This window comes from Aythya fuligula, unplaced genomic scaffold (assembly GCF_009819795.1).
Source record: "Aythya fuligula isolate bAytFul2 unplaced genomic scaffold, bAytFul2.pri scaffold_54_arrow_ctg1, whole genome shotgun sequence".
Classification (NCBI taxonomy): Eukaryota; Metazoa; Chordata; class Aves; order Anseriformes; family Anatidae; genus Aythya; species Aythya fuligula.
In genome coordinates, this window is record NW_022473992.1 from 257,364 (window position 1) to 285,047 (window position 27,684).

Here is a 27,684-nt window from a genome sequence, read left to right on the forward strand (position 1 = left end):
CGCCCCCGGCCCCGCCCCCGGCCCCGCCCACCGGCGAGGCCCCGCCCCCTCCGCCCCCCTTGATCAGGTGAGTCCGGGGATCCACTCGATCCCGGGGGAGGGAGGGGTATCGAGGGGATCCCGGGGGGGTCTTCGGGGGGTGGGGGGTCTACTGGGGCATACTGGGATCTACTGGGGCGTACTGGGATCTACTGGGGCATACTGGGATCCACTGGGACCCGATTGGATCTACTGGGACCCAGTGGGATCAACTGGGAGCTGCTGGGATCTACCGGGGTCTGTTGGGGTCTACTGGGATCTGCTGGGGTCTGTTGGGGTTTACTTGGGCACTGGGATTGAACTGGGATCTACTGGGAGCATCTGGGAGGGATCCACTGGGATCTGGAGTGATCTGTCGGCTTCTGTTTGGATGTGGTGGGATCCAGTGGGATCCGAGGGGTTTGGGTGGGATCCAGTGGGGTATTATGGGGGGATCTGGTGGGATCCGGTGGGATCCAAAGGGTTCTGGTGGGGCCTGGTGGGACATTATGGGGGATCTGGTGGGGATCTCGTGAGATCTGGTGGGATCCAGAGGGATCCGACGGGTTCGGGCAGGATCCAGTGGGATATTATGGGGGATCTGATGGGATCTGGTGGGATCCAGTGGGATATTATGGGTATTCTGATGGGATCTGGTGGGATCCGGTGGGATCTGAGGGGTTCTGGTGGGATCCAGTGGGGTATTATGGGGGATCTGATGGGATCTGGTGGGACCTGAGGGGTTCTGGTGGGATCTGCTGGGATATTTTGGGGGATCTTGCGGAATCTGCTGGGATCCAGTGGGATCTGAGGGGTTCCGGTGGGATCTGGTGGGATCTGGTGGGATCTGGTGGGATATTACGGAGGATCCGAGCAGTTCTGATGGGATCTGGTGGGATCTGGTGGGGATCTTGCGGGATCTGTGGGGATCGGGTGGTCCCCGCGCCCCGTCAAGCTCTCCCGGCGCCTCCCCCGTGATCCCGCCCCTCTCCTCCTCGGCCAGCCAATGGCGTTGCGTCCGCCTCTTCGTGTCGTCGACCTTCCGGGATCTGGGGGCGGAGCGAGACGCCCTGGTGCGGGCGGCGCTGCCCCGGCTGCGGGCGCTGGCGGCCCCTCGGGGTCTGGGCCTGCAAGAGATCGACCTGCGCTGGGGGGTGGCCGCCCCCGACCCCCAGAGGTCAGCCAAGGGGTCACAGGGAGGGTGGGGGGGGGGGTGGGGAGCACCCATGGGTGCTCACCCCGCCCCCCCCCCCCCCGCAGGAGGCAGGAGCTGTGCCTGGAGGAGGTGGCGCGCAGCGACGTGCTGCTGGGGGTGCTGGGCGAGCGCTACGGCCAGCGCGGCGCCGGCACGCCGCCCGCGGTGAGGGGGCACCCAAGGGTGCCCGTTGGGGCCCCGTTGGGTCCCCGTTGGCCCCGTTGGGTTCCCATTGGCCCCATTGTCCCCATTGGGTCCCCGTTGGGTCTTCATTGGGTCCCCGTTGGCCCCATTGTCCCCATTGGGTCCCAACTGGGTCCTCGTTGGGTCTTCGTTGGCCCCGTTGACCCCGTTGGGTCCCCATTGGGTCCCCGTTGGCCCCGTTGACCCCGTTGGGACCCCGTTGGGTCCCTGTTGGCCCCATTGGGTCCCTATTGACCCTATTGGGTCCCCATTGTCCCTGTTGGCCCCCATTGGGTCCCCATTGGCCCCATTGTCCCCATTGGATCCCAACTGGGTCCTCGTTGGGTCTTCGTTGGCCCCGTTGACCCCGTTGGGTCCCCGTTGGGCCTATTGACCCTATTGACCCCATTGGTTCCCCATCAGGTCCCCATTGTCCCCATTGGGTCCCCATTGACCCCATTGACCCCATTGGCTCCCCATTGACCCCATTATGTCCCCATTGACCCCATTGGGTCCCCGTTGGGTCCCTGTTGGGTCCCCATTGTCCCCATTGGGTCCCCATTGACCCCGTTGACCCCATTATGTCCCCATTATGTCCCCATTATGTCCTCATTGACCCCATTGGGTCCCCATTGTCCCCATTATGTCCCCATTATGTCCCCATTGACCCCATTAAGTCCCCATTGACCCCATTGTCCCCATTATGTCCCCATTGACCCCATTGGGTCCCCATTGTCCCCATTATGTCCCCATTGACCCCATAGAGTCCCCATTGACCCCATTGACCCCATTGACCCCATTGGCTCCCCATCGGGTCCCCATTGACCCCATTGGGTCCCCATTGACCCCATTGGCCCCATTGGTTCCCCATTGACCCCATTGGGTCCCCATTGACCCCATTGTGTCCCCATTGTCCCCATTATCCCCATCAGCCCCATTTTCCCCTGATTTCACCCCAATTTCTCCTGTCCAGGGCCTGCCCCCCGGGCGCTCGGTGACGGAGCTGGAGCTGCGCACCTTCCTCCAGCGCTGGAGCCCCGCCCACGGCCCCGCCCCCGCCCTCATTTACATGCGAGACCCCGCCTTCCTCCGGTAAGGGCGGGGACAGGGGGCGGGGCCACCATCGGAAAGGGGAGGGGCTAAAAACGGGGGGCCTGGCCACCAAAAGGGGGTTGGGCCACCACGTAGAGGGTGTGGCCACCATACAGGGGGCGTGGCCACCACCAAAAAGGGGCGTGGCCACCACCTAGGGGGTGTGGTCACCATACAGGGGGCGTGGCCACCAACCCAAAGGGGCGTGGTCACCCAAAAGGGGCCGTGGTTACCACAAAGGGGTGTGGTCTCCCCAAAGGAGGCGTGGCCACCACCTAGGGGGTGTGGCCACCACCCAAAGGGGCGTGGTCACCACCCAAAGGGGGCGTGGCCAGCACCCAGGGGGGGTGGCCACCACCTCAGAGGGCGTGGACACCACCTAGGGGGCGTGGCCATCACCTTAGAGGGGCGTGGTCACCACAGAGGGGGCGTGGCCACAACCAAGGGGGCGTGGCCACCACCTAAAGGGGCGTGGCCACCCAAAAGGGGGGGCGTGGCCACCAACCAGGGGGCGTGGCCACCACCCTAGTGGGGCACGGCCACCAGCCGCGCGGGGGGGGCGTGGTTAATCCCGGGGAAGGGGGCGTGGCCCGGAGGGAGGGGGCGTGGCCTGATCCAGCCAATGGGGGCGCAGGGAGGTGCCCGAGGACCGGCGGGGCGACTACGGGGCGGAGTCGGCGGAGGCGGCGGCCATGATGGCGGCGCTGAAGGCGGAGCTTAAGGAGCACCCGGGGGTGGCGGCCGTCAGGAGGTGACGTCATCAAGGGGGCGGTGACGTCATCAAGGGGGCGGTGACGTCATCAGGGGGGCGGTGACATCATCACGGGGGCGGTGACGTCATCGGGGGGGCCCTGATGCCCTCTGGGGTCTGCGGGGTCCTCGATGGCCCAATGGGGTCGCCAAGACCCTATGGGGTTCCTCGAGATCCTATTGGCTGTCCCGAGATCCTATGGGGTCCCCCAAGCCCCCATTGGTCCCCCAAGCCCCTATGGGGTCCCCCAAGCCCCTATAGGGTCCCCAAGCCCCTTTGGGGTCCCCAACGTCCCCTTGTGTCCCCAAGACCCCATTGGGTTTCCCAAGACCCCATTGGCTTTCCCAAGACCCCATTGGCTTCCCCAAGCCCCCATTGGTCCCCCAAGCCCCTATGGGGTCCCCAAGCCCCTATGGGGTCCCCAAGCCCCTATAGGGTCCCCAACATCCCCTTGTGTCCCCAAGACCCTATAGGGTTCGCCAAGACCCCATTGAGTTCCTCAACATCCCATTGGCTTCCCCAAGACCCCGTTGGGTTCCCCAAGCCCCCATTGGTCCCCCAAGCCCCTATGGGGTCCCCCAAGCCCCTATGGGGTCCCCAAGGCCCTATAGGGTCCCCAACGCCCCCTTGTGTCCCCAAGACCCCATTGGTCCCCCAAGACCCCATTGGGTTCCTCAACATCCCATTGGCTTTCCCAAGACCCCGTTGGGTTTCCCAAGACCCCATTGGTCCCCCAAGCCCCTATGGGGTCCCCAAGCCCCTATGGGGTCCCCATCGTCCCCTTTTGTCCCCAAGACCCTATAGGGTTTCCCAAGACCCCATTGGGTTTACCAAGACCCCGTTGGCTTTCCCAAGACCCCATTGGCTTCCCCAAGCCCCCATTGGTCCCCCAAGCCCCTATGGGGTCCCCCAAGCCCCTATGGGGTCCCCCAAGGCCCTATGGGGTCCCCCAAGCCCCTATAGGGTCCCCAAAACCCCATTGGTCCCCCAAGACCCCATTGGGTTCCTCAACATCCCATTGGCTTTCCCAAGACCCCGTTGGGTTTCCCAAGACCCCGTTGGGTTTCCCAAGACCCCGTTGGCTTCCCCAAGCCCCTATGGGGTCCCCAAGACCCTATGGGGTCCCCAAGACCCCATTGGGTTCGCCAAGACCCTATAGGGTTCGCCAAGACCCCATTGGCTTTCCCAAGACCCCGTTGGGTTTCCCAAGCCCCCATTGGTCCCCCAAGCCCCTATGGGGTCCCCAAGCCCCTATGGGGTCCCCAAGCCCCTTTGGGGTCCCCAAGACCCCATTGAATCCCCCAAGACCCTATAGGGACCCCAAGACCCCATTGAGTTCCTCAACATCCCATTGGCTTTCCCAAGACCCCGTTGGCTTCCCCAAGCCCCCATTGGTCCCCCAAGCCCCTATGGGGTCCCCAAGCCCCTTTGGGGTCCCCAAGACCCCATTGAATCCCCCAAGACCCTATAGGGACCCCAAGACCCTTTAGGGACCCCAAGACCCTATAGGGTTCCTTGATGTCCCATTGGCTTTCCCAAGACCCCGTTGGGTTCCCCAAGCCCCCATTGGTCCCCCAAGCCCCTATGGGGTCCCCAAGGCCCTATGGGGTCCCCAAGACCCCATTGAGTCCCCCAAGCCCCTATAGGGTCCCCAACGTCCCCTTGTGTCCCCAAGACCCCATAGGGTTCGCCAAGACCCCGTTGGGTTTCCCAAGACCCCATTGGCTTCCCCAAGACCCCATTGGGTTTCCCAAGCCCCCATTGGTCCCCCAAGCCCCTATAGGGTCCCCAAGCCCCTATAGGGTCCCCAAGCCCCTTTGGGGTCCCCAACGTCCCCTTGTGTCCCCAAGACCCTATAGGGTTCGCCAAGACCCCGTTGGGTTTCCCAAGACCCCATTGGCTTCCCCAAGCCCCCATTGGTCCCCCAAGCCCCTATGGGGTCCCGCAAGCCCCTATGGGGTCCCCAAGCCCCTTTGGGGTCCCCAAGACCCCATTGAATCCCCCAAGACCCTATAGGGACCCCAAGACCCCATAGGGTTCGCCAAGACCCCATTGGCTTTCCCAAGACCCCGTTGGGTTTCCCAAGCCCCCATTGGTCCCCCAAGCCCCTATGGGATCCCCCAAGCCCCTATGGGGTCCCCCAAGCCCCTATGGGGTCCCCAAGCCCCTATGGGGTCCCCAAGCCCCTATAGGGTCCCCAACGTCCCCTTGTGTCCCCAAGACCCCATTGGTCCCCCAAGACCCCATTGGGTTCCTCAACATCCCATTGGCTTTCCCAAGACCCCGTTGGGTTTCCCAAGATCCCATTGGTCCCCCAAGCCCCTATGGGGTCCCCCAAGCCCCTATGGGGTCCCCAAGACCCCATTGAATCCCCCAAGACCCTATAGGGACCCCAAGACCCTATAGGATTCCTCGATGTCCCATTGGCTTTCCCAAGACCCCGTTGGGTTTCCCAAGCCCCCATTGGTCCCCCAAGCCCCTATGGGATCCCCCAAGCCCCTATGGGGTCCCCCAAGCCCCTATAGGGTCCCCAAAACCCCATTGGTCCCCCAAGACCCCATTGGGTTCCTCAACATCCCATTGGCTTTCCCAAGACCCCGTTGGGTTTCCCAAGCCCCCATTGGTCCCCCAAGCCCCCATTGGTCCCCCAAGCCCCTATGGGGTCCCCCAAGCCCCTATGGGGTCCCCAAGTCCCTTTGGGGTCCCCAACGTCCCCTTTTGTCCCCAAGACCCCATTGGGTTCCTCAACATCCCATTGGCTTTCCCAAGACCCCGTTGGGTTCCCCAAGCCCCCATTGGTCCCCCAAGCCCCTATGGGGTCCCCCAAGGCCCTATGGGGTCCCCAAGCCCCTATAGGGTCCCCAACGTCCCCTTGTGTCCCCAAGACCCCATTGTGTCCCCAAGACCCCATAGGGTTCGCCAAGACCCTATAGGGTTCGCCAAGACCCCATTGGGTTCCCCAAGCCCCCATTGGCTTCCCCAAGCCCCCATTGGTCCCCCAAGCCCCTATGGGGTCCCCCAAGCCCCTATGGGGTCCCCAAGACCCCATTGAAACCCCCAAGACCCTATAGGGACCCCAAGACCCTATAGGGACCCCAAGACCCCATAGGGTTCGCCAAGACCCCGTTGGCTTCCCCAAGCCCCCATTGGTCCCCCAAGCCCCCATTGGTCCCCCAAGCCCCTATGGGGTCCCCCAAGCCCCTATGGGGTCCCCAAGCCCCTATGGGGTCCCCAAGGCCCCCTTGTGTCCCCCCCTATAGCTACGGGTGCCGCTGGGAGGCCGGGGAGCTGCGGGGCCTGGAGGCCTTCGTGGAGCGCGTGGTGGCCGACGTCTGGGCCCTGCTGCAGCGTCACTTCCTGCAGGTGCGTGACGTCATCGCCCGGGCCCCGTGACGTCACTTCCTGCCGGCGGTGAGGTCATCAGCGAGGCCCCGCCCCCTTCCTCTTTTTTCCCGCCAGGGCCCCCCGCCCTCCCTGCAGGAGGCCTTCCTGGCCGCCAAGATGGCCGCCGGCAGCGCCCGCCACCGCCTGGTGGCCGCCACGGCCGCCGCCATCCAAGATGGCCGCCACAGCCGCCTGCTGGTCACCGGGGAGCCCGGCGACGGCCGCACCGTCTTCCTGGTGGGCCCGCCGCCATATATGGGCAAAGGGGAGGGGCTTAAAGGGAGCTATAGCCAGGAGATTTCCATATATGGGCAAAGGGGAGGGGCTTAAAGGAGCTATAGCCAGGAGATTTCCATATATGGGCAAAGGGGAGGGGCTTCTGGGGAGTGGTGGCCTTATATGGGCAAAGGGGAGGGGCTTCTGGGGGGTGGTGGCCTTATATGGGCAAAGGGGAGGGGCTTCCGGGGAGCTAGAGTGGTGTATTTCCATATATGGGCAAAGGGGAGGGGCTTCCAGGTGGGATATGGAGGGTTGTAACCTTATATGGGCAAATGGGAGGGGCTTCTGGGGAGTGGAAGTGGGACAATGACCATATATGGGCAAAAGGGAGGGGCTTCCAGGGAGGAATAGCCGGTAGGTTTCCATATATGGGCAAAGGGGAGGGGCCTCTGGAGGAGATATGGGGGGTGGTGACCTTATATGGGCAAAGGGGAGGGACTTCCGGGGAGCTAGGGTGGGGTGTTTCCATATATGGGCAAAGGGGAGGGGCTTCCAGGGAGGAATAGCTGGTAGATTTCCATATATGGGCAAAGGGGAGGGGCTTCTGGGGAGTAATGGACAGAAATTTTCCATATATGGGCAAAGGGGAGGGGCTTCCGGGGAGATAGAGTGGTGTATTTCCATATATGAGCAAGGGGGAGGGGCTTCCGGGTGGGATATGGAGGATCATGACCTTATATGGGCAAATGGGAGGGGCTTCTGGGGAGTGGAAGTGGGACGATGACCATATATGGGCAAAGGGGAGGGGCTTCCAGGGAGGAATAGCTGGTAGATTTCCATATATGGGCAAAGGGGAGGGGCTTCTGGGGAGTAATGGACAGAAATTTTCCATATATGGGCAAAGGGGAGGGGCTTCCGGGGAGATAGAGTGGTGTATTTCCATATATGAGCAAGGGGGAGGGGCTTCCGGGTGGGATATGGAGGATCATGACCTTATATGGGCAAATGGGAGGGGCTTCTGGGGAGTGGAAGTGGGACGATGACCATATATGGGCAAAGGGGAGGGGCTTCCAGGGAGGAATAGCTGGTATATTTCCATATATGGGCAAAGGGGAGGGGCTTCTGGGGAGCGGAAGTGGGACGATGACCATATATGGGCAAAGGGGAAGGGCTTCCAGGGAGGAATAGACAAAGGATTTCCATATATGGGCAAAGGGGAGGGGCTTCTGGAGGAGATATGGGGGGTGGTGACCTTATCTGGGCAAAGGGGAGGGGCTTAAAGGGAGCTATAGCCAGTAGATTTCCATATATGGGCAAAGGGGAGGGGCTTCTGGGGATTTGAACTGTACCAATGACCATATAAGGACAAAGGGGAGGGGCTTCAGTGGGGAATAACCACCCGTTGACCATATAAGGACAAAGGGGCGGGGCTTCCGGTTGGGTTACTACAGACCCCACGCCCATATATGGCCATAATCCCGCCCTACCCCCTTATAAGGCCGAGTGGGCGTGGCCTAACCCCTCCCCCTCCCCCTCCCATAGGCCGCCCTGGTGGGCGCCCTGCGCCAGGCCCCGCCCCCTTCCCCCCGCAGGCCCCGCCCCCGCTGCCTGCCGGCCTATCACTTCGCGGGGGCGCGGCCCGACCAAGCCGACGCCCGATTGGCCCTCGCCCACCTCTGCGCCCAATTGGCCCGCCTCCGAGGCCACGCCCCCCCGGGAGACCACGCCCCCCCGGGAGACCACACCCACTCCGGAGGCCACGCCCACCAAGGCCACACCCCCCTGGAGGGCACCAGCTACGGGTGAGGCCCCGCCCCCTCCCCCTAGCCCCGCCCCCTTCGCCTGTAGCCCCGCCCACTCTCATTTCGGCCCCGCCCCCAGGTCGCTGAGGCTCCGCCTCCTCTCGCTCCTGGCCACGCCCCCTCCCCGCGGGCTCCGCCTCGTCCTAGTGGTCGACGACCCGGGGGCGCTGCACGAGGGCGGGGCCCCGCGCCGCGATTGGCTGCCCGCCACGCTGCCGCCGGTAAGGGGGCGGGGCTAAAAGGGGGGCGTAATCCGGGGGGGAGGGGCCATAATCTGGGGGGGAGGGGCCATAATCTGGGGGGGTGGGGTCATAATATGGATGGGCGGGGCCATAATCCGGGTGGGCGGGGCCATAATATTGGGGGGTGGGGCCATAATCCGGGGGGACGGGGCCATAATCTGGGTGGGAGGTGTCATAATCTTGGGGGCGGGGCCATAATACGGGTGGGCGGGGCCATAATCTTGGGGGATGGGGCCATAGTCTGGGTGGGCGGGGCATAATTCGGGTGGGCGGGGCCATAATCCGGGGGAATGGACCATAATCCGGGTGGGCAGGGCCATAATCCGGGTGGGCGGGGACATAATATGGGTGGGCGGGGCCATAATCCGGGTGGGCGGGGCCATAATCCGGGGGGTGAACCATAATCTGGGTGGGCGGGGCCATAATCCGGGTGGGCGGGGCCATAATATGGGGGGGTGGGGTCATAATCCGGGTGGGCGGGGCCTTTATCAGGGTGGGCGGGGCCATAATATGGGGGGGTGGGGCATAATATGGGTGGGCGGGGCCATAATCTAGGTGGGCAGGGTCATAATCCGGGTGGGCGGGGCCATAATCCGGGTGGGCGGGGCCATAATCTGGCCATACCATGCTATACCGGGGCCGTAATCCAAGGGGGAGGAGCCACCAATCACCTGACCCCGCCCCCCTTCTTCCCCATCCAATCAGCGGGTGACCCTGGTGCTGAGCGCCCCCACGCCCCGCCCAGGCCACGCCCCCTGGGAGGAAGTGGGCGGGGCCTGGCACCACCTGCCCCTGGGGCCGCTGCCCCCCGGCGACCGCGCCCGGCTCCTGGAGGCGGAGCTTAAGCGGAGTGGGCGGAGCCTGGAGCCCGACCAGGTGGGTAGGCCACGCCCCTTAATCCCGGGAGCCCCGCCCATTGGCTAATCCCGCTGGATGACGTCATCGGTGACGTCACCCCTAGGTGCGGCGGGTGCTGGCCAAGGGCGGGGCCCGGCAGCCGCTCTACCTCAAGCTCCTATTGGCCGAGCTCGGCGCCTTCGCCCGCCATGAGGACGTAAGCCCCGCCCCCTCCCCTACGAGCCACGCCCACTCCCTAAACCCCGCACCCTTCCCGGCATCCCATCCCCGAACCCCCTCCGCCCAGATTATGGCCCCGCCCACCCGGATTATGGCCCCGCCCATACAGATTAAGACCCCGCCCACCCGGATTAAGACTCCGCCCACCCAGATTATGGCCCCTACCCCCGGATTATGACCCCGCCCACCCGGATTATGCCCTGCCCACCCATATTATGCCCCGCCCACCCAGATTATGGCCCCTAGCATCGGATTATGACCCCGCCCACCCGTATTATGACCCCGCCCACGCGGATAATGGCCCCGCCCACCCGGATTATGACCCCTCCCACCCAGATTATGACTTCTCCCACCGAGATTATGGCCCCTCCCACCCGGATTATGACCACGCCCACCCATATTATGACCCCGCCCACCCGGATTGTGACCCCGCCCACCCGGATTAAGCCCCTCCCACCCATATTATGGCCCCGCCCACCCGGATTACGCCGGATTACGCCCTCCCCCACCCCTCCCCCCGCCCCCTAATCCCCGCCCACCCCTACCCCATCCCCTAAGCCCCGCCCCCGGCCACGCCCCCCGAGACCACGCCCAACCCCGGAGGCCACGCCCACCGGATTGGCCCCGCCCCCAGGTGACCCAGGAGCTGGCCTCGGCCCCGCCCACCCTGCCGGGGCTGCTGGGCCGCCTCTTGCTCCGCCTCCAGCAGCGCCACGGCCCCGCCCTCGCCCTCTCATTGGCCGCCCTCGACGCCGCCCCCCACGGTGAGACACGCCCCCCTCGCGCCTTATATGGGCAGAGGGTGGGATTAAGGGGGCCTCGGCTCCATATATGGGCGGGAAATTTGCATAATCTGCATATCTAACACCGTTTATTTAATGTCTATGTCCATATATGGGCATCTCATTTGCATATATTAGCATATATTACCATATATGGGAAAGGGAGGGTTAATTCCATCTATAGTCACCCTCATTTGCATATATTAGTGTTTCATCGCCATATATGGGCATCTCCTTCTAATATACCACTTCCCCTTCCATATATGGACACCTCATTTGCATAAATTAGCATCCTCATTTGCATATCCACATTAGCTTGCCGTATATGGTCATTATGGGTAATTATGCGGGCAGCTCATTAGCATACGGCGCCAATTAAGCCTTACCATATAAGGACATCCAGCTGCCCTCCACAGCAACACCTCATTAGCATAAATCGAGGCTAATTTGCATATTAATTTGCATATTTCAGTGTTTTTTTCCATATATGGTAATTTTGCCCTTATTTGGTCGTTCCCCGCAGGCCTGGGGGAGGGGCAGCTGCTGGCCGTGCTGGGGGCGGGGCAGCGAGTGGGCGGGGCCACCCCCACGTGGGCGGAGGCAGCGGCGGCCGCTGGCCCCGCCCCCTGCCCCGCCCCCCATTGGGCCCTGCTCCGGGACCTGCGCTGGTGAGGCCACGCCCCCTGCCCCTAAGCCCCGCCCCCTGTCCCTCCGTGGCCACGCCCACCCGGCCACGCTCCCTCCCGGCTTGGCCACGCCCCCTCCTGCTTGGCCACGCCCCCTCCTGACGTGGCCCCGCCCCTTTTCCCAGGCTCCTGGAGGCCTGCGGCTCCCCATTGGCCGCCCCAGGGGCCCGCCTCCACCTGGGCAGCTCCCCATTGGCCGAGGCCGCCCGGGCCTTCCTGGGGGCGGGGCCACGACGTCACTTCCGGGGCCACGCCCCCGACACGCCCAAGCTAGCCCGGATCCTATTGGCCGGTAAAATGGGGGCAAGGGGGCGGGGCTTAAAGGGGAAGGGGCGGGGTTTAAGGGCAGGGGGCGGGGTTTAGGGGCAGGGGGCATGGTTTAGGGGCAGGGGGCGTGGCGTGGAGCCCCTCAGCCAATCTCTGCCCTCCCTAGGGGCGGAGCTTCGCGCCGCCGACCCCCGATTGGACGGCAGCTTCGAGGGCGGGGCCGCCGAGAGCCTGGCGCTGCTGCCACGCCTCCTGGTGGGCGGGGCCTCCGGGGGGAGGGGGGCGGGGCTTAAAGGGGCCGGGGGCGTGGCTAAGGGGTTGTGGGCGTGGCCTAAGGGTGGTGGGCGTGGCCAAATGGTGGGCGGGGCTCCTGATATGGGTCCCTATGGGGCAGGGGGTGGGGTTATAAGGGCAGGGGGCGGGGCTAAAGAGATGTGGGCGTGGTTAATGGATTGTGGGCGGGGCTAAGGGATTGTGGGCGTGGCCTATGGATGGTGGGCGTGGTCAAAGGCTGGGCGGGGCCTCCAATACCGGTCCCTATGGGGCAGGGGGCGGGGTTATAAGGGCAGGGGGCGGGGCTAAAGGGTTGTGGGCGGGGCTACGGGTAAGGGGGAGGGGCTATGGGGTTGTGGGCGTGGCTAAGGGGTTGTGGGCGTGGTCTAAGGGTGGTGGGCGTGGCCTAAGGGTGGGCAGGGCTCCCGGTATCGATGTCTATGGGGCAGGGGGCGGGGTTATAAGGGCAGGGGGCGGGGTTTTGGAGGCGGGGGGCGTGGCTACGGGCTTGTGGGCGTGGCTACGGGCTTGTGGGCGTGGCTAACCCCGTGGTGGGCGTGTCCTCCAGGCGGAGGCGGAGCTCTGGGCCCCGCTGTGGGGCCTCCTGCGCGGGGTCGGCTTCGTCCGCGCCCTGCTGGGGGCCGGGGCCCTCGGGGGGCTGCCCCACGGCGCCAGGGCCCTGAGTGAGTTGGGGGGCAGCTGTGGGGCGGGGGTGGGGGGATATGGGGTGGGTATGGGGTGGTTATGGGGTGGTTATGGAGTGGTTATGGGGTGGTTATGGGGCGATATGGGGTGGTTATGGGGTGCTATGGGGCAGCTATGGGGCAGGGTGGGGTGGTTATGGGGCAGCTATGGGGCAGCTATGGGGCAGGGTGGGGGGATATGGGGTGGGTATGGGGCGCTATGGGGTGGTTATGGGGTGGTTATGGGGCGATATGGGGTGGTTATGGGGTGCTATGGGGCAGCTATGGGGCAGGGTGGGGTGGTTATGGGGCGCTATGGGGCAGCTATGGGGCAGGGTGGGGGGATATGGGGCGCTATGGGGTGGTTATGGGGTGGTTATGGGGCGCTATGGGGTGCTATGGGGCAGGGGTGGGGTGGTTATGGGGCGCTATGGGGCAGCTATGGGGCGGGGGTGGGGGGATATGGGGCGCTATGGGGCGCTATGGGGTGGTTATGGGGCGCTATGGGGTGCTATGGGGCAGGGGTGGGGTGGTTATGGGGCGCTATGGGGCGCTATGGGGCAGGGTGGGGGGATATGGGGTGGGTATGGGGTGCTATGGGGTGGTTATGGGGTGGTTATGGGGTGCTATGGGGCGCTATGGGGCAGCTATGGGGCAGGGGTGGGGGGATATGGGGTGGGTATGGGGTGGGTATGGGGTGGTTATGGGGCGATATGGGGTGGTTATGGGGCGCTATGGGGCAGCTGTGGGGCAGGGTGGGGGGGTTATGGGGCAGCTATGGGGCAGGGTGGGGTGATTATGGGGGGATATGGGGCGCTATGGGGCAGCAGTGGGGGGATATGGGGCGCTATGGGGTGGTTATGGGGCAGCTATGGGGCAGGGTGGGGTGGTTATGGGGCGCTATGGGGCGCTATGGGGCAGGGTGGGGTGGTTATGGGGCAGCTATGGGGCAGCTATGGGGCAGGGGTGGGGGGATATGGGGTGGGTATGGGGTGGTTATGGGGTGGTTATGGGGCGCTATGGGGGGATATGGGGTGCTATGGGGCAGCTATGGGGCAGCTATGGGGCAGTTATGGGGCAGCTATGGGGCGCTATGGGGCAGCAGTGGGGGGATATGGGGCGCTATGGGGTGGTTATGGGGCAGCTATGGGGCAGGGTGGGGTGGTTATGGGGCGCTATGGGGCGCTATGGGGCAGGGTGGGGTGGTTATGGGGCAGCTATGGGGCAGCTATGGGGCAGGGGTGGGGGGATATGGGGTGGGTATGGGGTGGTTATGGGGTGGTTATGGGGCGCTATGGGGGGATATGGGGTGCTATGGGGCAGCTATGGGGCAGCTATGGGGCAGGGTGGGGTGATTATGGGGGGATATGGGGCGCTATGGGGCAGCAGTGGGGGGATATGGGGCGCTATGGGGTGGTTATGGGGCAGCTATGGGGCAGGGTGGGGTGGTTATGGGGCGCTATGGGGCGCTATGGGGCAGGGTGGGGTGGTTATGGGGCAGCTATGGGGCAGCTATGGGGCAGCTATGGGGCAGCTATGGGGCAGGGGTGAGGGGATATGGGGCGCTATGGGGTGGTTATGGGGCGCTATGGGGCAGCTATGGGTCTCTATGGGGCGCTATGGGGCTCTATGGGGCTGGGGTTCTCTATGGGGCCAGGGGGTCTCTATGGGGCGCTATGGGGCGCTATGGGGCTGGGGGTTCCCTATGGGTCCCTATGGGTCCTATGGGGCTCTATGGGGCGCTATGGGGCTGGGGGGTCCCTATGGGTCCTTTGGGGTCCCTATGGGTCGCTATGGGTCCAGCCCCATTGCCGCGTCCCCCAGGAGCCGCCGAGCGCCGTGGGGCCGTGCGCGCCGTGGGGCTGGAGCCGCTGCTGGCGGCCGTGGAGGCCGCTATGGGGCTGGCGACCGAGGAGCCGCCCGTGGGGCTGGAGCCGCTGCTGCCTGTGGGGCAGGGGGACCCCGCTATGGGGCAGGAGCCCGCTATGGGGCTGGGGGACACCGCTATGGGGCAGGAGCCCGCTATGGGGCAGGGGGACCCCGCTATGGGGCAGGAGCCCGCTATGGGGCTGGGGGACCCCGCTATGGGGCAGGAGCCTGCTATGGGGCAGAAAGACCTTGCTATGGGGCAGGAGCTTGCTATGGGGCAGGAGTCCGCTATGGGGCACGGGGACATCGCTATGGGGCTGGAGAAGCTTGCTATGGGGCAGGAGGACCCTGCTATGGGGCAGACCCTCGCTATGGGGCAGGATGACCCCTCTATGGGGCAGAAGGACCCTGCTATGGGGCAGGACCCCCTCGCTATGGGGCAGGGTCTCTCTATGGGGCAGGAACTTGCTATGGGGCAGAAAGAAATCGCTATGGGGCAGGAGGACCCCTCTATGGGGCAGGGTCCTTCTATGGGGCAGGAGCTTGCTATGGGGCAGGAGGACTCCACTATGGGGCAGGGCTTCGCTATGGGGCAGGGTCCTTCTATGGGGCAGGAGCTCGCTATGGGGCAGGATCCCCTCGCTATGGGGCAGCCCCCCGCTATGGGGCAGGAGCTTGCTATGGGGCAGGAGCTCGCTATGGGGCAGGGTCCTTCTATGGGGCAGGGTCCCGCTATGGGGCAGGGTCCCTCTATGGGGCAGGGTCCTTCTATGGGGCAGGACCCCCTCGCTATGGGGCAGGAGGACTCCGCTATGGGGCAGGATCCTGCTATGGGGCAGGAGGACTCCGCTATGGGGCAGGATCCCGCTATGGGGCAGGGTCCTTCTATGGGGCAGGACCCCCTTGCTATGGGGCAGGGTCCCGCTATGGGGCAGGAGCTCGCTATGGGGCAGGACCCCCTCGCTATGGGGCAGGGTCCCGCTATGGGGCAGGCCCTCGCTATGGGGCTGGCGCAGGAGCTGCCCCTCCCCCAGCTGCTGCCCCCCGGCTCCCGGCTCCTGCGCTGCCCCCGCCCCCCCCCCGGAGCCCCCCGGCCCCGCAGGTGAGCCCCAAAATCCCCGGAATTCACCCCAAAATGATTCCCGGCCCAAATGACCCGAATCGCCCCGAATTCACCCCAAAATGATCCAATTCCCAAATGCCCCAAAATCGCCCGAATTCACCCCAAAATCCCCCATATCCCAAATGTCCCAAAATTGCCTGAATTCACCCCAAAATGATCCACATCCCAAATGTCCCAAATTCCCTCGAATTCACCCCAAATCCCCCCGATTCCCAAATGCCCCAAAATCCCCCGAATTCACCCCAAAACCCCCAATTCCCAAATGCCCCAAAATCGCCTGATTTCACCCCAAATCCCCCCGATTCCCAAATGTCCCAAAATCGCCCGATTTCACCCCAAAATCCCCCAATTCCCAAATGCCCCAAAATCCCCCGAATTCCCCCCAAAACCCCCCAAATCCCAAATGCCCCAAATTCCCTCGAATTCACCCCAAAACCCCCTGATTCCCAAATGTCCCAAAATGGCCGGAATTCACCCCAAATCCCCCCGATTCCCAAATGTCCCAAAATGGCCGGAATTCACCCCAAATCCCCCCGATTCCCAAATGTCCCAAAATGGCCGGAATTCACCCCAAAATCCTCCCCGCAGACCCCCCCAGGCCGCCCCCTCCCCCCTGGCCGTGGCCGTGGCCCCCTCGGGGCTGGGGGCGGCCGTGGGCAGCGCCCGGGGAGGGGCCCAGCTGCTGGAAACCAGTAACGGCCGGGTACTGGGAGCACTGGGAGCACTGGGAGGGGACTGGGAGGGGACTGGGAGGGACTGGGAGGGACTGGGAGGGGATTGGGGGGGACTGGGAGGGACTGGGAGGGACTGGGAAGGGGTTATGGGGGGACTGGGGCATACTGGGAGCAAACTGGGAGGGACTGGGGGGAACTGGGAGGGAACTGGGATGGACTGGGAGGAACTGGGAGGGACTGGGAGGGACTGGGAGGGGAAATGGGGGGACTGGGAGGGAACTGGGACAAACTGGGAGGGACTGGGAGGGAACTGGGATGGACTGGGAGGGACTGGGAGGGGGAGCTGGGCATTTATACTGGTCTATATTGGTTTATACTGGTCTATACTGGTTTATACTGGTGTGAGACTGGGGCAGGAGGTGGGGCAGAAGGGGTTGGGGATGAGTTTATACTGGTCCATACTGGTCTATACTGGTCTATACTGGTTTATACTGGTCTATACTGGTCTATACTGGTTTATACTGGTCTATACTGGTTTGTACTGGTTTATACTGGTGTGAGACTGGGGCGGGAGGCGGGGGAGAAGGGGTTGTGGGTGGGTCCATACTGGTCCATACTGGTCTATACTGGTCTATACCGGTCTGTACTGGTTTGTACTGGTCTGTACTGGTTTATACTGGTTTGTACTGGTCTGTACTGGTTTATACTGGTCCGTACTGGTTGCAGGTGCTGCAGGAGCTGCAGGGCAGCGTGGGGGGGGTGACGGCCGTGGCTTTCGTCACCGATGACGTCATCGCGCTGGGCGGGGCCGGGGGGGACCTGGAGCTGTGGGACCTGCGCAAGGGGCACAGGTGGGGGAGGGGCGCTATGGGGCGGCTATGGGGCGGGGGTGGGGGGGGTGTGGGGGGGGTGTGGGGTGGGTGTGGGGTGGGTGTGGGGCACTTATGGGGCGCTATGGGGCGCTATGGGGCAGCTATGGGGTGGTTATGGGGCAGTTGTGGGGCGCTATGGGGCAGCTATGGGGCGGGGGTGGGGTGGTTATGGGGTGGTTATGGGGCGCTATGGGGCACTATGGGGCACTTCTGGGTCACTTATGGGGCGCTATGGGGCAGCTATGGGGTGGTTATGGGGCACTTATGGGGCACGTATGGGGTGCTATGGGGCAGGCTATGGGGCACTTATGGGGTCGCTATGGGGTCACTTATGGGGCGCTATGGGGTCACTTATGGGATCATTATGGGATGGCTATGGGGTCGCTATGGGGCAGCTATGGGGTCACTTATGGGTCACTTATGGGGCGCTATGGGGCAGGCTATGGGGCACTTATGGGGCACTTATGGGATCATTATGGGATGGCTATGGGGTTGCTATGGGGTCACTTATGGGTCGCTATGGGTCACTTGTGGGTCACTTATGGGGCACTTATGGGGCAGCTATGGGATCATTATTGGGTTGCTATGGGGCCGCTATGGGGCAGCCATGGGGTCACTTAGGGGTCTCTCTGACATCACTTATGGGTCGCTACGGGGCAGGCTATGGGGCAGGCTATGGGTCACTTATGGGTCACTTATGGGTCGCTATGGGGCACTTATGGGGCACTTATGGGGCACTTATGGGGCACTTATGGGTCGCTATGGGGCACTTATGGGATCATTATGGGATGGCTATGGGGCAGCTATGGGGTCTCTCTGGGGTCACTTATGGGTCACTTATGGGTCGCTATGGGGCAGCTATGGGGTCACTTATGGGGCACTTATGGGGCAGCTATGGGATCATTATGGGGCCGCTATGGGGCAGCTATGGGGTCACTCTGACGTCACTTATGGGTCGCTATGGGGCAGGCTATGGGTCTCTATGGGATCACTTAGGGGTCACTTATGGGGCACTTATGGGGCAGCTATGGGATCATTATGGGATTATTATGGGATGGTTATGGGGTCGCTATGGGGCAGCTATGGGATCACTTAGGGGTCACTTATGGGGCGCTATGGGGCAGGCTATGGGGCACTTATGGGGCACTTATGGGATCATTATGGGATGGCTATGGGGTTGCTATGGGGTCACTTATGGGTCGCTATGGGTCACTTGTGGGTCACTTATGGGTCACTTATGGGGCACTTATGGGTCGCTATGGGGCACTTATGGGTCACTTAGGGGTCACTTATGGGATCATTATGGGATGGCTATGGAGCCGCTATGGGGCCGCTATGGGGCAGCTATGGGGCAGCTATGGGGTCACTTAGGGGTCACTTATGGGTCGCTATGGGGCAGGCTATGGGTCACTATAGGATCACTTAGGGGTCACTTAGGGGTCACTTATGGGTCGCTATGGGGCAGCTATGGGGTCACTTATGGGTCACTTATGGGTTGCTATGGGGCACTTATGGGATTATTATGGGATGGTTATGGGGTCGCTATGGGGTCTCTATGGGGCCGCTATGGGGCAGCCATGGGGTCACTTAGGGGTCACTCTGACGTCACTTATGGGTCGCTATGGGGCAGGCTATGGGTCACTATGGGATCACTTAGGGGTCACTTATGGGGCACTTATGGGATTATTATGGGATGGTTATGGGGTCGCTATGGGGCAGCTATGGGGTCACTTAGGGGTCTCTCTGGGGTCACTTATGGGTCGCTATGGGTCACTTATGGGTCACTTATGGGGTGCTATGGGGCAGGCTATGGGTCACTTATGGGTCACTTATGGGATCATTATGGGATGGTTATGGGGTCGCTATGGGGCAGCTATGGGGCAGCCATGGGGTCACTTAGGGGTCACTTAGGGGTCACTTATGGGTCGCTATGGGGCAGGCTATGGGTCACTATGGGATCACTTAGGGGTCACTTATGGGGCACTTATGGGATCATTATGGGGTCGCTATGGGGCCGCTATGGGGCAGCTATGGGGCAGCTATGGGGCAGCTATGGGGTCACTTAGGGGTCACTTAGGGGTCACTTATGGGTCGCTATGGGGCAGGCTGTGGGTCACTATAGGATCACTTAGGGGTCACTTAGGGGTCACTTATGGGGCACTTATGGGGCACTTATGGGATCATTATGGGATGGCTATGGGGCCGCTATGGGGCAGCCATGGGGTCACTTATGGGTCACTCTGGGGTCACTTATGGGTTGCTATGGGGCAGGCTATGGGTCACTATAGGATCACTTAGGGGTCACTTAGGGGTCACTTAGGGGTCACTTATGGGTCGCTATGGGGCAGCTATGGGGTCACTTATGGGTCACTTATGGGTCACTTATGGGGCACTTATGGGATTATTATGGGATGGCTATGGGGTCGCTATGGGGCCGCTATGGGGCAGCTATGGGGTCACTTAGGGGTCACTTAGGGGTCTCTCTGACGTCACTTATGGGTCGCTATGGGGCAGCTATGGGGCAGCTATGGGGTCACTTAGGGGTCACTTATGGGGCACTTATGGGATCATTATGGGATGGCTATGGGGCAGCTATGGGGTCACTTAGGGGTCATTTATGGGGCACTTATGGGGCAGCTATGGGATCATTATGGGATCATTATGGGGTCGCTATGGGGCCGCTATGGGGCAGCTATGGGGTCACTTATGGGTCACTTATGGGTCGCTATGGGGCAGGCTATGGGGCACTATAGGATCACTTAGGGGTCACTTAGGGGTCACTTATGGGTCGCTATGGGGCAGCTATGGGGTCACTTATGGGTCACTTATGGGTTGCTATGGGGCACTTATGGGATTATTATGGGATGGCTATGGGGTCGCTATGGGGCCGCTATGGGGTCGCTATGGGGCTGCTATGGGGCAGCCATGGGGTCACTTAGGGGTCACTCTGACGTCACTTATGGGTCGCTATGGGGCAGGCTGTGGGGCGCCCAGGCCCACCGTGGCCCCGTGACGGCGCTGAGCCCCCACCCCGGGGGGGTGCTGAGCACCGGCCTGGATGGGACCCTGCAGGTAAGGGGCGTGGCCTCGGGGAGGGGGCGTGGCCACCCCGCGATGACGTCACTGATGATGTCACTCTCTCTCCTAGGCGTGGCCCCTCCCCCCAGGCCCCGCCCCCCTCTGGCTCCGCCCCCTCGGCCCCCCCCTCCTGGCCCTGGGGGTCCGGCCCGGGGGGGGAGGGGCGGTGGCCGTGGGGGGGTGGGGGGGGCGCCTGGCCCTGCTGGGGGGGGGGGGAGGGGGCCTACTGGTGAGTGACTGGGGGGTACTGGGAGGGACTGGGAGGGACTGGGAGGGGACTGGGAGGGACTGGGAGGGACTGGGAGGGGACTGGGGGGGACTGGGAGGGACTGGGAGGGGACTGGGAGGGGGTTTGGGGGGGTTTTGGGGGGTTTGGGGGGGTTAAAGGGGGACTGGGAGGGACTGGGATATACTGGGAGGGGACTGGGAGGGACTGGGGGGGACTGGGAGGGACTGGGAGGGACTGGGAGGGGGTTTGGGGGGGTTTGGGGGGGAATTTGGGGGGTTTGGGGGCACTGGGAGGGACTGGGAGAGGATTGGGGGATACTGGGATGTACTGGGAGATACTGGGAGGGCACTGGGAGGGCACTGGGAGGGACTGGGAAGGGGTTGGGGGGGCACTGGGAGGCACTGGGAGGGGACTGGGAGGGACTGGGGGGGGATTGGGGGTATACTGGGATATACTGGGAGGGACTGGGAGGGACTGGGAGGGACTGGGAGGGGACTGGGAGGGGTAATGGGGCCATATTGGGCTATACTGGTCCATACTGGTCTATACTGGCCTGTACCCTCCAGGCCTGTACCAGTTTATACTGGTCTAGACTGGTCCATACTGGTCCATACCGGTCCATACTGGTCCATACCGGTCCATACTGGTCCGTACTGGTCTATACTGGTTTATACCGGTCCATACTGGTCTATACCGGTCTATACTGGTTTATACCAGTCCGTACTGGTCCATACTGGTTTGTACTGGTCCGTACCGGTCCGTACTGGTCCATACTGGTCTGTACTGGTGCAGGAGCTGGGCCCGTGCCGGGGGCGGCCATTTTGCGCCCTGTGCTGGAGCGCCGACGGCTCGCGATTGGCCGCCGCCCAGGTGGGCGGGGCCTTGCGCCTGTGGGCGTGGCCCGAGGCCGCCCCGCTGTGGGCGGGGCCCGGCGAGGCCCCGCCCCCGCCCCCGCCCCGCCCGCTGCGATTGGGCGTGGTTGGAGGTCACGTGACCGGCATGGCCTTTGCCCCGCCCCCGGCCCCGCCCACCCGGATCCTCACGGCCGGGCCCGGGGGGCAGGTAGGGGGCGGGGCCTAAAGGGGGCGGGGCCTAAGGGGAAGGGGAGGGGCCTAAAGGGGAAGGGGAGGGGCCTAAGGGGAAGGGGAGGGGCCTAAGGGGAAGGGGAGGGGCCTAAAGGGAAGGGGCGGGGCTTAGGGGAGGGGCTTAAGGGAAGGGGAGGGGCCTAAGGGGAAGGGGAGGGGCCTAAGGGGAGGGGGAGGGGCTTAAGGGGAAGGGGCGGGACTTAGGGGAGGGGCTTAAGGGAAGGGGAGGGGCTTAAGGGGAAGGGGAGGGGCCTAAGGGGAAGGGGAGGGGCTTAAGGGGAAGGGGAGGGGCCTAAAGGGAGGTTTGGGGGGAAATTGGGGGAATTTGGGGAATTTGAGGAATTTGGAGGAATTTGGGGGGAATTGGGGAAATTTTGGGGAAATTGGGGGAAAATTTATAAAAAAAATAGGAAATTTTTTTAAAAATTGGGAAATTTTAGAAAAATTTGGGGAAATTTTGGGGAATTTAGGAAAATTTGGGGGATTTGGGGGAAATTTGGGGAATTTTGCCCAAATTTTGGAAATTTTTAGAAAAATTTGGGGAAATTTGGGGAATTAGGGGGAAATCTGAGGGAAATTTTGGGATTTTTAGGGAAACTTGGGGAAAAATTGTGGGAATTTGGTGCAAAAATGGATTTTTTAGGGAAATTTGGGGAAAATTTGTGGGAATTTGCACAAAAAATTGGAAATTTTGTGGAAATTTGGGGAAAATTGGGGAATTTTTAGGGAACTTGGGGAAATTTTGGGGAATTTGAGGGAAATTTTGGAGTTTTTGTGGAAAATTTGGGGAAATTTTGTGGAAATTTGGGGGAAAAAATTGAAATTTTAGGGAATTTGGGGAAAATTTGTAGGAATTTGAGGGAAAATTTGGAGTTTTGTCCAAAATTTGGGTAAATTTTGTAGAAATTTGGGGAAAAATTGGGAAGTTTTAGGGAACTTGGGGAAATTTTGCAGGAACTTGAGAGAAATTTTAGAGTTTTTGTGGAAAATTTGGGCAAATTTTGTTGAATTTTTGGGAAAAAATGTGAAATTTTAGGGAATTTGGGGAAAAATTACGTGAATTTGAGGGAAATTTTGGAGTTTTTGTGGAAATTTTGGGGAAATTTTGTAGAAATTTGCACAAAAAATGGAAATTCTGGAGAATTTGGGGAAATTTTGCTGGAATTTGGGAAAAATTTGTGTGAATTTGGGGGAATTTGGGAAAAAATGTGTAAATTTGCATGAATTTTGCAAGACATCATGGAAAACAGTGGGAATTTGGGGTGAATTTTGCTGATTTTGGCTCGGTTTCGCTCCTTTTACTGGAGCGGGGTCATTCTATGGGATTTTGGGCCGAATCCGGGCGTTTTTGGGTCATTTCCCCCCAATCCAGGTGCTGGTGTGGGAGGCGGGGCCGGGCCGGCTGCGGGCGGAGCTCCCCCCGCTCGATGACGTCACCGCCCGCCGTGATGACGTCATCAACTACCCCGATGACGTCATCGGGGCGCCCAATGACGTCATCGGAGGGCCCGATGACGTCATTGAAGACCTTGATGACGTCATTGAAGACCCTGATGACGTCATCGAAGACCCCGATGACGTCATCGAAGACCCTGATGACGTCATCGAAGACTTTGATGATGTCACCGATGACGTCACGGCCCCCCTCGATGACGTCACGACGGCGCTGGGCGTGGCCTTCGACCCCTGGGGAGGGGGCGTGGCCGTGGGGCAGCCCCGGGGGGGCGTGGCCTTGTACCGGGCCCCGTGGGGTGAGGGGCGGGGCCTAACGGGGGTCACGTGACCAAAAGGAAAGGGGGGATTTGGGGGAGTTTGGGGGAATTTGGGGAGTTTTGGGGAGTTTGGGGGAAAATTGGGGGAGTTTGGTGAAATTTTGTGGGATTTCGGGGAGTTTGGGGGGATTTGGGGGGATTTTGGGGGATTTGGAGGGAATTCTGGGAATTTGGGGAAAATTTGGGGGAATTTGGGAAAATTTGGGGGAATTTGGGAAAATTTGGGGGAATTTGGGGAAATTTGGGGAGTTTCGGGGGATTTGGGGGATTTCGGGGGGGATTTGGGGGAATTTGGGAAAATCTGGGGGGAATTGGGGGAAATTTTGTGGGAATTTGGGGGAAATTGTGGGAATTTGGGGGGAATTCGGGGTAAAATTATGGGAATTTGGGGAAAAATGTGGGAATTTAGGGAATTTGGGGAAAATTTGTGGGGAATTTGGGGAATTTTTGTGGGAATATGGGAAAAAAATGTGGAAATTTGGGGAAAATGTGGGAATTTTGTGGGAATTTGTGGAAATTTAGTGGGAATTTGGGGGAAAATTGTGGGAATTTGGGGAAAATTGTGGAAATTAGGGGAATTTTTGTGGGGATTTGGGGAAAATTGTGGGAATTCTGTGGGAATTTGGGGAAAATTTGTGTGAATTTGGGGAAATTTTGTGGGAATTTAAGAAAAAATGTTGGAATTTGGGAAAATTTAGGGAAATTTGGGGAAAAAATATGAGAATTTGGGGAAAAAAGTGACTATTTGGGGAAATTGAGGTAATTTGGGGCAATTCGTGGAAATTTTGGGGAAAATTCTGCCAATTTGGGTTCAATCGATGACGTCACGACCCCTCCCCTTTTGCCCCTCCCCCTTTTTGCCCCTCCCCTTTTAGACCACGCCCCCTGGCGGTGCGGTGGGCGGGGCCTGGTGACGCACCTGGCCTGGGTGGGCGGGGCCAAGCTGGTGGGGGCGGGGCCTGGGGGGACGCTGTGGGGCTGGGCCGTCCCCGCCCCCCCCGCCAGGCCACGCCCCCTCTGGCTCCGCCCCCTGCGGCGCGGACCAATCACGGCCCTGGCTGGGGCCGAGACGGGGCTGGCGGTGGGCACAGGTGAGGGGGCGGGGCCTAAAAAAGGGGGCGGGGCCTGGGCGAAGTGGGAGGGGCCTGGCGGAAGGGGGCGGGGCCTGGGGGAAGGGGGCGGGGCCTGGGGAAGGGGGCGGGGCCTGGGGGCTCTATGGGGCGGATTGGGGGAAATTTGGGGAAAATTTGAGGGAATTTGGGGAAATTTGGGGAGTTTGGGGGGATTTGAGGGATTTTGGGGGATTTTGGGGGGATTTTGGGGGGAAATTGTGGGAATTTGGGAAAATTGGGGGGGATTGGGGGGATTTTGGGGGAAATTTGGGGGAATTTGGTGAAATTTGGGGAAATTTGGGGAAATTTGGGGAGTTTGGGGGGATTTTGGGGGGATTTTGAGGGAATTTGGGGGGAAACTGTGGGAATTTGGGAAAATTTGGGGGGATTTGGGGGATTTTGGGGGGAATTTGGGGAAATTTGGGAAATTTGGGGGTATTTTGAGGGATTTTGGGGGATTTTGGGGGGAATCTGGGGAAATTTGGGGATTTTGGGGGGATTTTGGGGGGATTTTTGTGGAAAATCGGGGGAATTTGGGGGGAAATTGTGGGAATTTGGGAAAATTTGAGGGGATTTGGGGGATTTGGGGGTCTCTATGGGTCCCATGGGTCCCTATGGGGTGCTATGGGGCTGGGGGGTCCCTATGGGGCTCTATGGGGTCCTATGGGTCCTATGGGGTTCTATGGGTCCCATGGTTCCTATGGGGTCTCTATGGGTCCAATGGGGCTCTATGGGGCGCTATGGGGCTGGAGGGTCCCTATGGGATTCTATGGGTCCTATGGGTCTCTATGGGGTCTCTATGGGGCTGGGGGTCCCTATGGGGCTCTATGGGTCTCTATGGGTCCTATGGGGTCTTTATAGGGTCTGTGGGTCCCATGGGGTCTCTATGGGGCTGGGGGTCTCTATGGGTCCCTATGGGTCCTATAGGGTCTCTATGGGGTCTATGGGTCCCTATAGGGCTTGGGGGTCTCTATGGGGCTCTATGGGTCCCTATGGGGCTGGGGGGTCTCTATGGGGCTCTATGGGTCCTCTGGGGTCTCTATGGGGTTTATGGGGTCTATGGGTCCCTATGGGGCTCTATGGGGCTGGAGGGTCTCTATGGGTCCCTATGGGTCCTATGGGGTGTCTATGGGGTCTATGGGTCCCTATGGGTCTCTATGGGGTCTATGGGGCCTCTATAGGTCCTATGGGGTCTCTATGGGGTCTATGGGTCCCTATGGGGTCTCTATGGGGTCTATGGGGTCTATGGGTCCCTATGGGATTCTATGGGTCCCATGGGGTCCCTATGGGGTCTGTGTCCGGCAGAGGACGGGGCGCTGTGGCTGTGCCCCGCGGACGCCGTGGGGCTGCCCCCCAAGTCCTGCCCGGCCGTGGGGCAGCTCCTGCACCCCCACCGGGGCCACCCCACGGCCGCCGCCTTCAGCCCCACTGCGACCCTGCTGGGCACCGGCGGCACCGACCGGGTACGGGGGGGTTATGGGGCGGCTATGGGGTGGGTTATGGGGCGCTATGGGGTGGGTTATGGGGCGCTATGGGGCGCTATGGGGTGGGTTATGGGGGGTTATGGGGGGATATGGGGTGGTTATGGGGGGATTATGGGGGGTTATGGGGTGGTTATGGGGTGGATATGGGGTTATGGGGCGCTATGGGGTGGGTTATGGGGCGCTATGGGGTGGGTTATGGGGGGTTATGGGGGGTTATGGGGGGATATGGGGTGGTTATGGGGGGTTATGGGGTGGTTATGGGGTGGATATGGGGTTATGGGGTGGTTATGGGGCACTATGGGGCGCTATGGGGTGGGCTATGGGGGATTATGGGGGGTTATAGGGGGTTATGGGGTGGTTATGGGCTGGATATGGGGTTATGGGGTGGTTGTGGGGTGGGTTATGGGGCGCTATGGGGCGCTATGGGGTGGGTTATGGGGCGCTATGGGGTGCTATGGGGTGGGTTATGGGGGGTTATGGGGTGGTTATGGGGTGGATATGGGGTTATGGGGTGGTTGTGGGGTGGGTTATGGGGCGCTATGGGGCGCTATGGGGCGCTATGGGGTGGGTGTAGGGTGGTTATGGGGTGGATATGGGGCACTATGGGGTGGATATGGGGGGATTATGGGGGGATTATGGGGTTATGGGGGGGTTATGGGGCACTATGGGGCGCTATGGGGCGCTATGGGGTGGGTTATGGGGGGGTTATGGGGGGTTATGGGGGGATATGGGGTGGTTATGGGGGGTTATGGGGTGGTTATGGGGTGGATATGGGGTTATGGGGTGGTTATGGGGTGGGTTATGGGGCGCTATGGGGCGCTATGGGGTGGGTTATGGGGGGTTATGGGGGGATATGGGGTGGTTATGGGGGGATTATGGGGGGTTATGGGGTGGTTATGGGGTTATGGGGTGGTTGTGGGGTGGGTTATGGGGCGCTATGGGGCGCTATGGGGCGCTATGGGGTGGGTTATGGGGCGCTATGGGGTGGTTATGGGGCGGATATGGGGGGATTATGGGGGGATTATGGGGTTATGGGGGGATTATGGGGCACTATGGGGCGCTATGGGGTGGGTTATGGGGCTGGGGCTACTTGTGGGTCTGGGAGAGGTTATGGGGCTGCGGCTACTTATGGGTCTGGGGCTGGTTATGGGGCCAGGGATGGTTATGGGGCTGGGGCTACTTATGGGTCTGGGGTTACTTATGGGGCCGGGGTCGGTTATGGGGCTGGGACTACTTATGGGTCAGCATCTACTTATGGGGCTGGGACTACTTATGGGGCTGGGATTACTTGTGGGTCTGTGTCTACTTATGGGTCCGGGTGCACTTATGGGTCTGGGCTTACTTATGGGGCCGGGGTCGGTTATGGGGCTGGGACTACTTATGGGTCCGGGGCTACTTATGGGTCCGGGCGCACTTATGGGTCCGGGTGCACTTATGGGTCCGTTCTATGGGGCAGGCCCTGGTGGTGTGGGGCGTTGCCGTGGGTCGGGAGCTGCGGCGCTGGCCCCAGGCCCACGGGGACCAAATCACGGCCCTGGGCTGGGCCCAGGAGCTGCTGGTACGGGGCGCTATGGGGCAGGATCTATGGGGCAGGATCTATGGGACAGGATCTATGGGGCTGGGGGGATCTATGGGGTTGGGATCTATGGGGCTGGGGAGGGCTGGGGGGTCCCTATGGGGTTCAGGGGTCGCTATGGGGCTGGGAGGGTCCCTATGGGACTGGGGGGGATCT

At 61.5% G+C, this 27,684-nt stretch overlaps 2 protein-coding genes and 1 long non-coding RNA gene across 3 annotated transcripts; 2 read left to right on the plus strand and 1 right to left on the minus strand.

The window, feature by feature from the left end:
• Window positions 1–3,183: 3,183 nt before the first annotated feature.
• Window positions 3,184–11,417, plus strand: TEP1 (telomerase associated protein 1). The gene is made up of 9 exons (XM_032207212.1): window positions 3,184–3,239; window positions 6,500–6,602; window positions 6,699–6,860; window positions 8,385–8,644; window positions 8,724–8,865; window positions 9,592–9,762; window positions 9,848–9,940; window positions 10,598–10,727; window positions 11,269–11,417. The coding sequence occupies exons 1-9, from the start codon at window positions 3,184–3,186 to the stop codon at window positions 11,415–11,417; spliced, it is 1,266 nt and encodes a 421-aa protein (XP_032063103.1).
• Window positions 11,418–17,265: 5,848 nt separating this feature from the next.
• LOC116501632 lies at window positions 17,266–18,091 on the minus strand. Its single transcript, XR_004254471.1, has 3 exons — window positions 18,074–18,091; window positions 17,942–17,961; window positions 17,266–17,293 (listed from the first exon to the last, which is right to left on the minus strand). It is a non-coding gene; the product is annotated as an uncharacterized LOC116501632 (long non-coding RNA).
• A 2,915-nt stretch (window positions 18,092–21,006) lies between these two features.
• Window positions 21,007–25,425, plus strand: LOC116501625. Its single transcript, XM_032207213.1, has 4 exons — window positions 21,007–21,561; window positions 22,957–23,335; window positions 24,232–24,302; window positions 25,396–25,425. The coding sequence occupies exons 1-4, from the start codon at window positions 21,007–21,009 to the stop codon at window positions 25,423–25,425; spliced, it is 1,035 nt and encodes a 344-aa protein (XP_032063104.1).
• The last annotated feature ends 2,259 nt before the right edge of the window (window positions 25,426–27,684 follow it).

Coding starts and splice junctions, on each gene's coding strand:
- TEP1 (XM_032207212.1), top strand. CDS start 3,184: ATGGCGGCGCTGAAGGCGGAGCTTAAGGAGCACCCGGGGGTGGCGGCC. Junction 6,861..8,384: donor ACGGCCGCACCGTCTTCCTG/GTGGGCCCGCCG, acceptor CCCCTCCCATAG/GCCGCCCTGGTGGGCGCCCT. Junction 9,763..9,847: donor GGAGCCTGGAGCCCGACCAG/GTGGGTAGGCCA, acceptor CGTCACCCCTAG/GTGCGGCGGGTGCTGGCCAA.
- LOC116501625 (XM_032207213.1), top strand. CDS start 21,007: ATGGGGCCATATTGGGCTATACTGGTCCATACTGGTCTATACTGGCCT. Junction 21,562..22,956: donor CGGCCGGGCCCGGGGGGCAG/GTAGGGGGCGGG, acceptor CCCCCAATCCAG/GTGCTGGTGTGGGAGGCGGG. Junction 24,303..25,395: donor GGGTGGGCGGGGCCAAGCTG/GTGGGGGCGGGG, acceptor TGGGTCCTATAG/GGTCTCTATGGGGTCTATGG.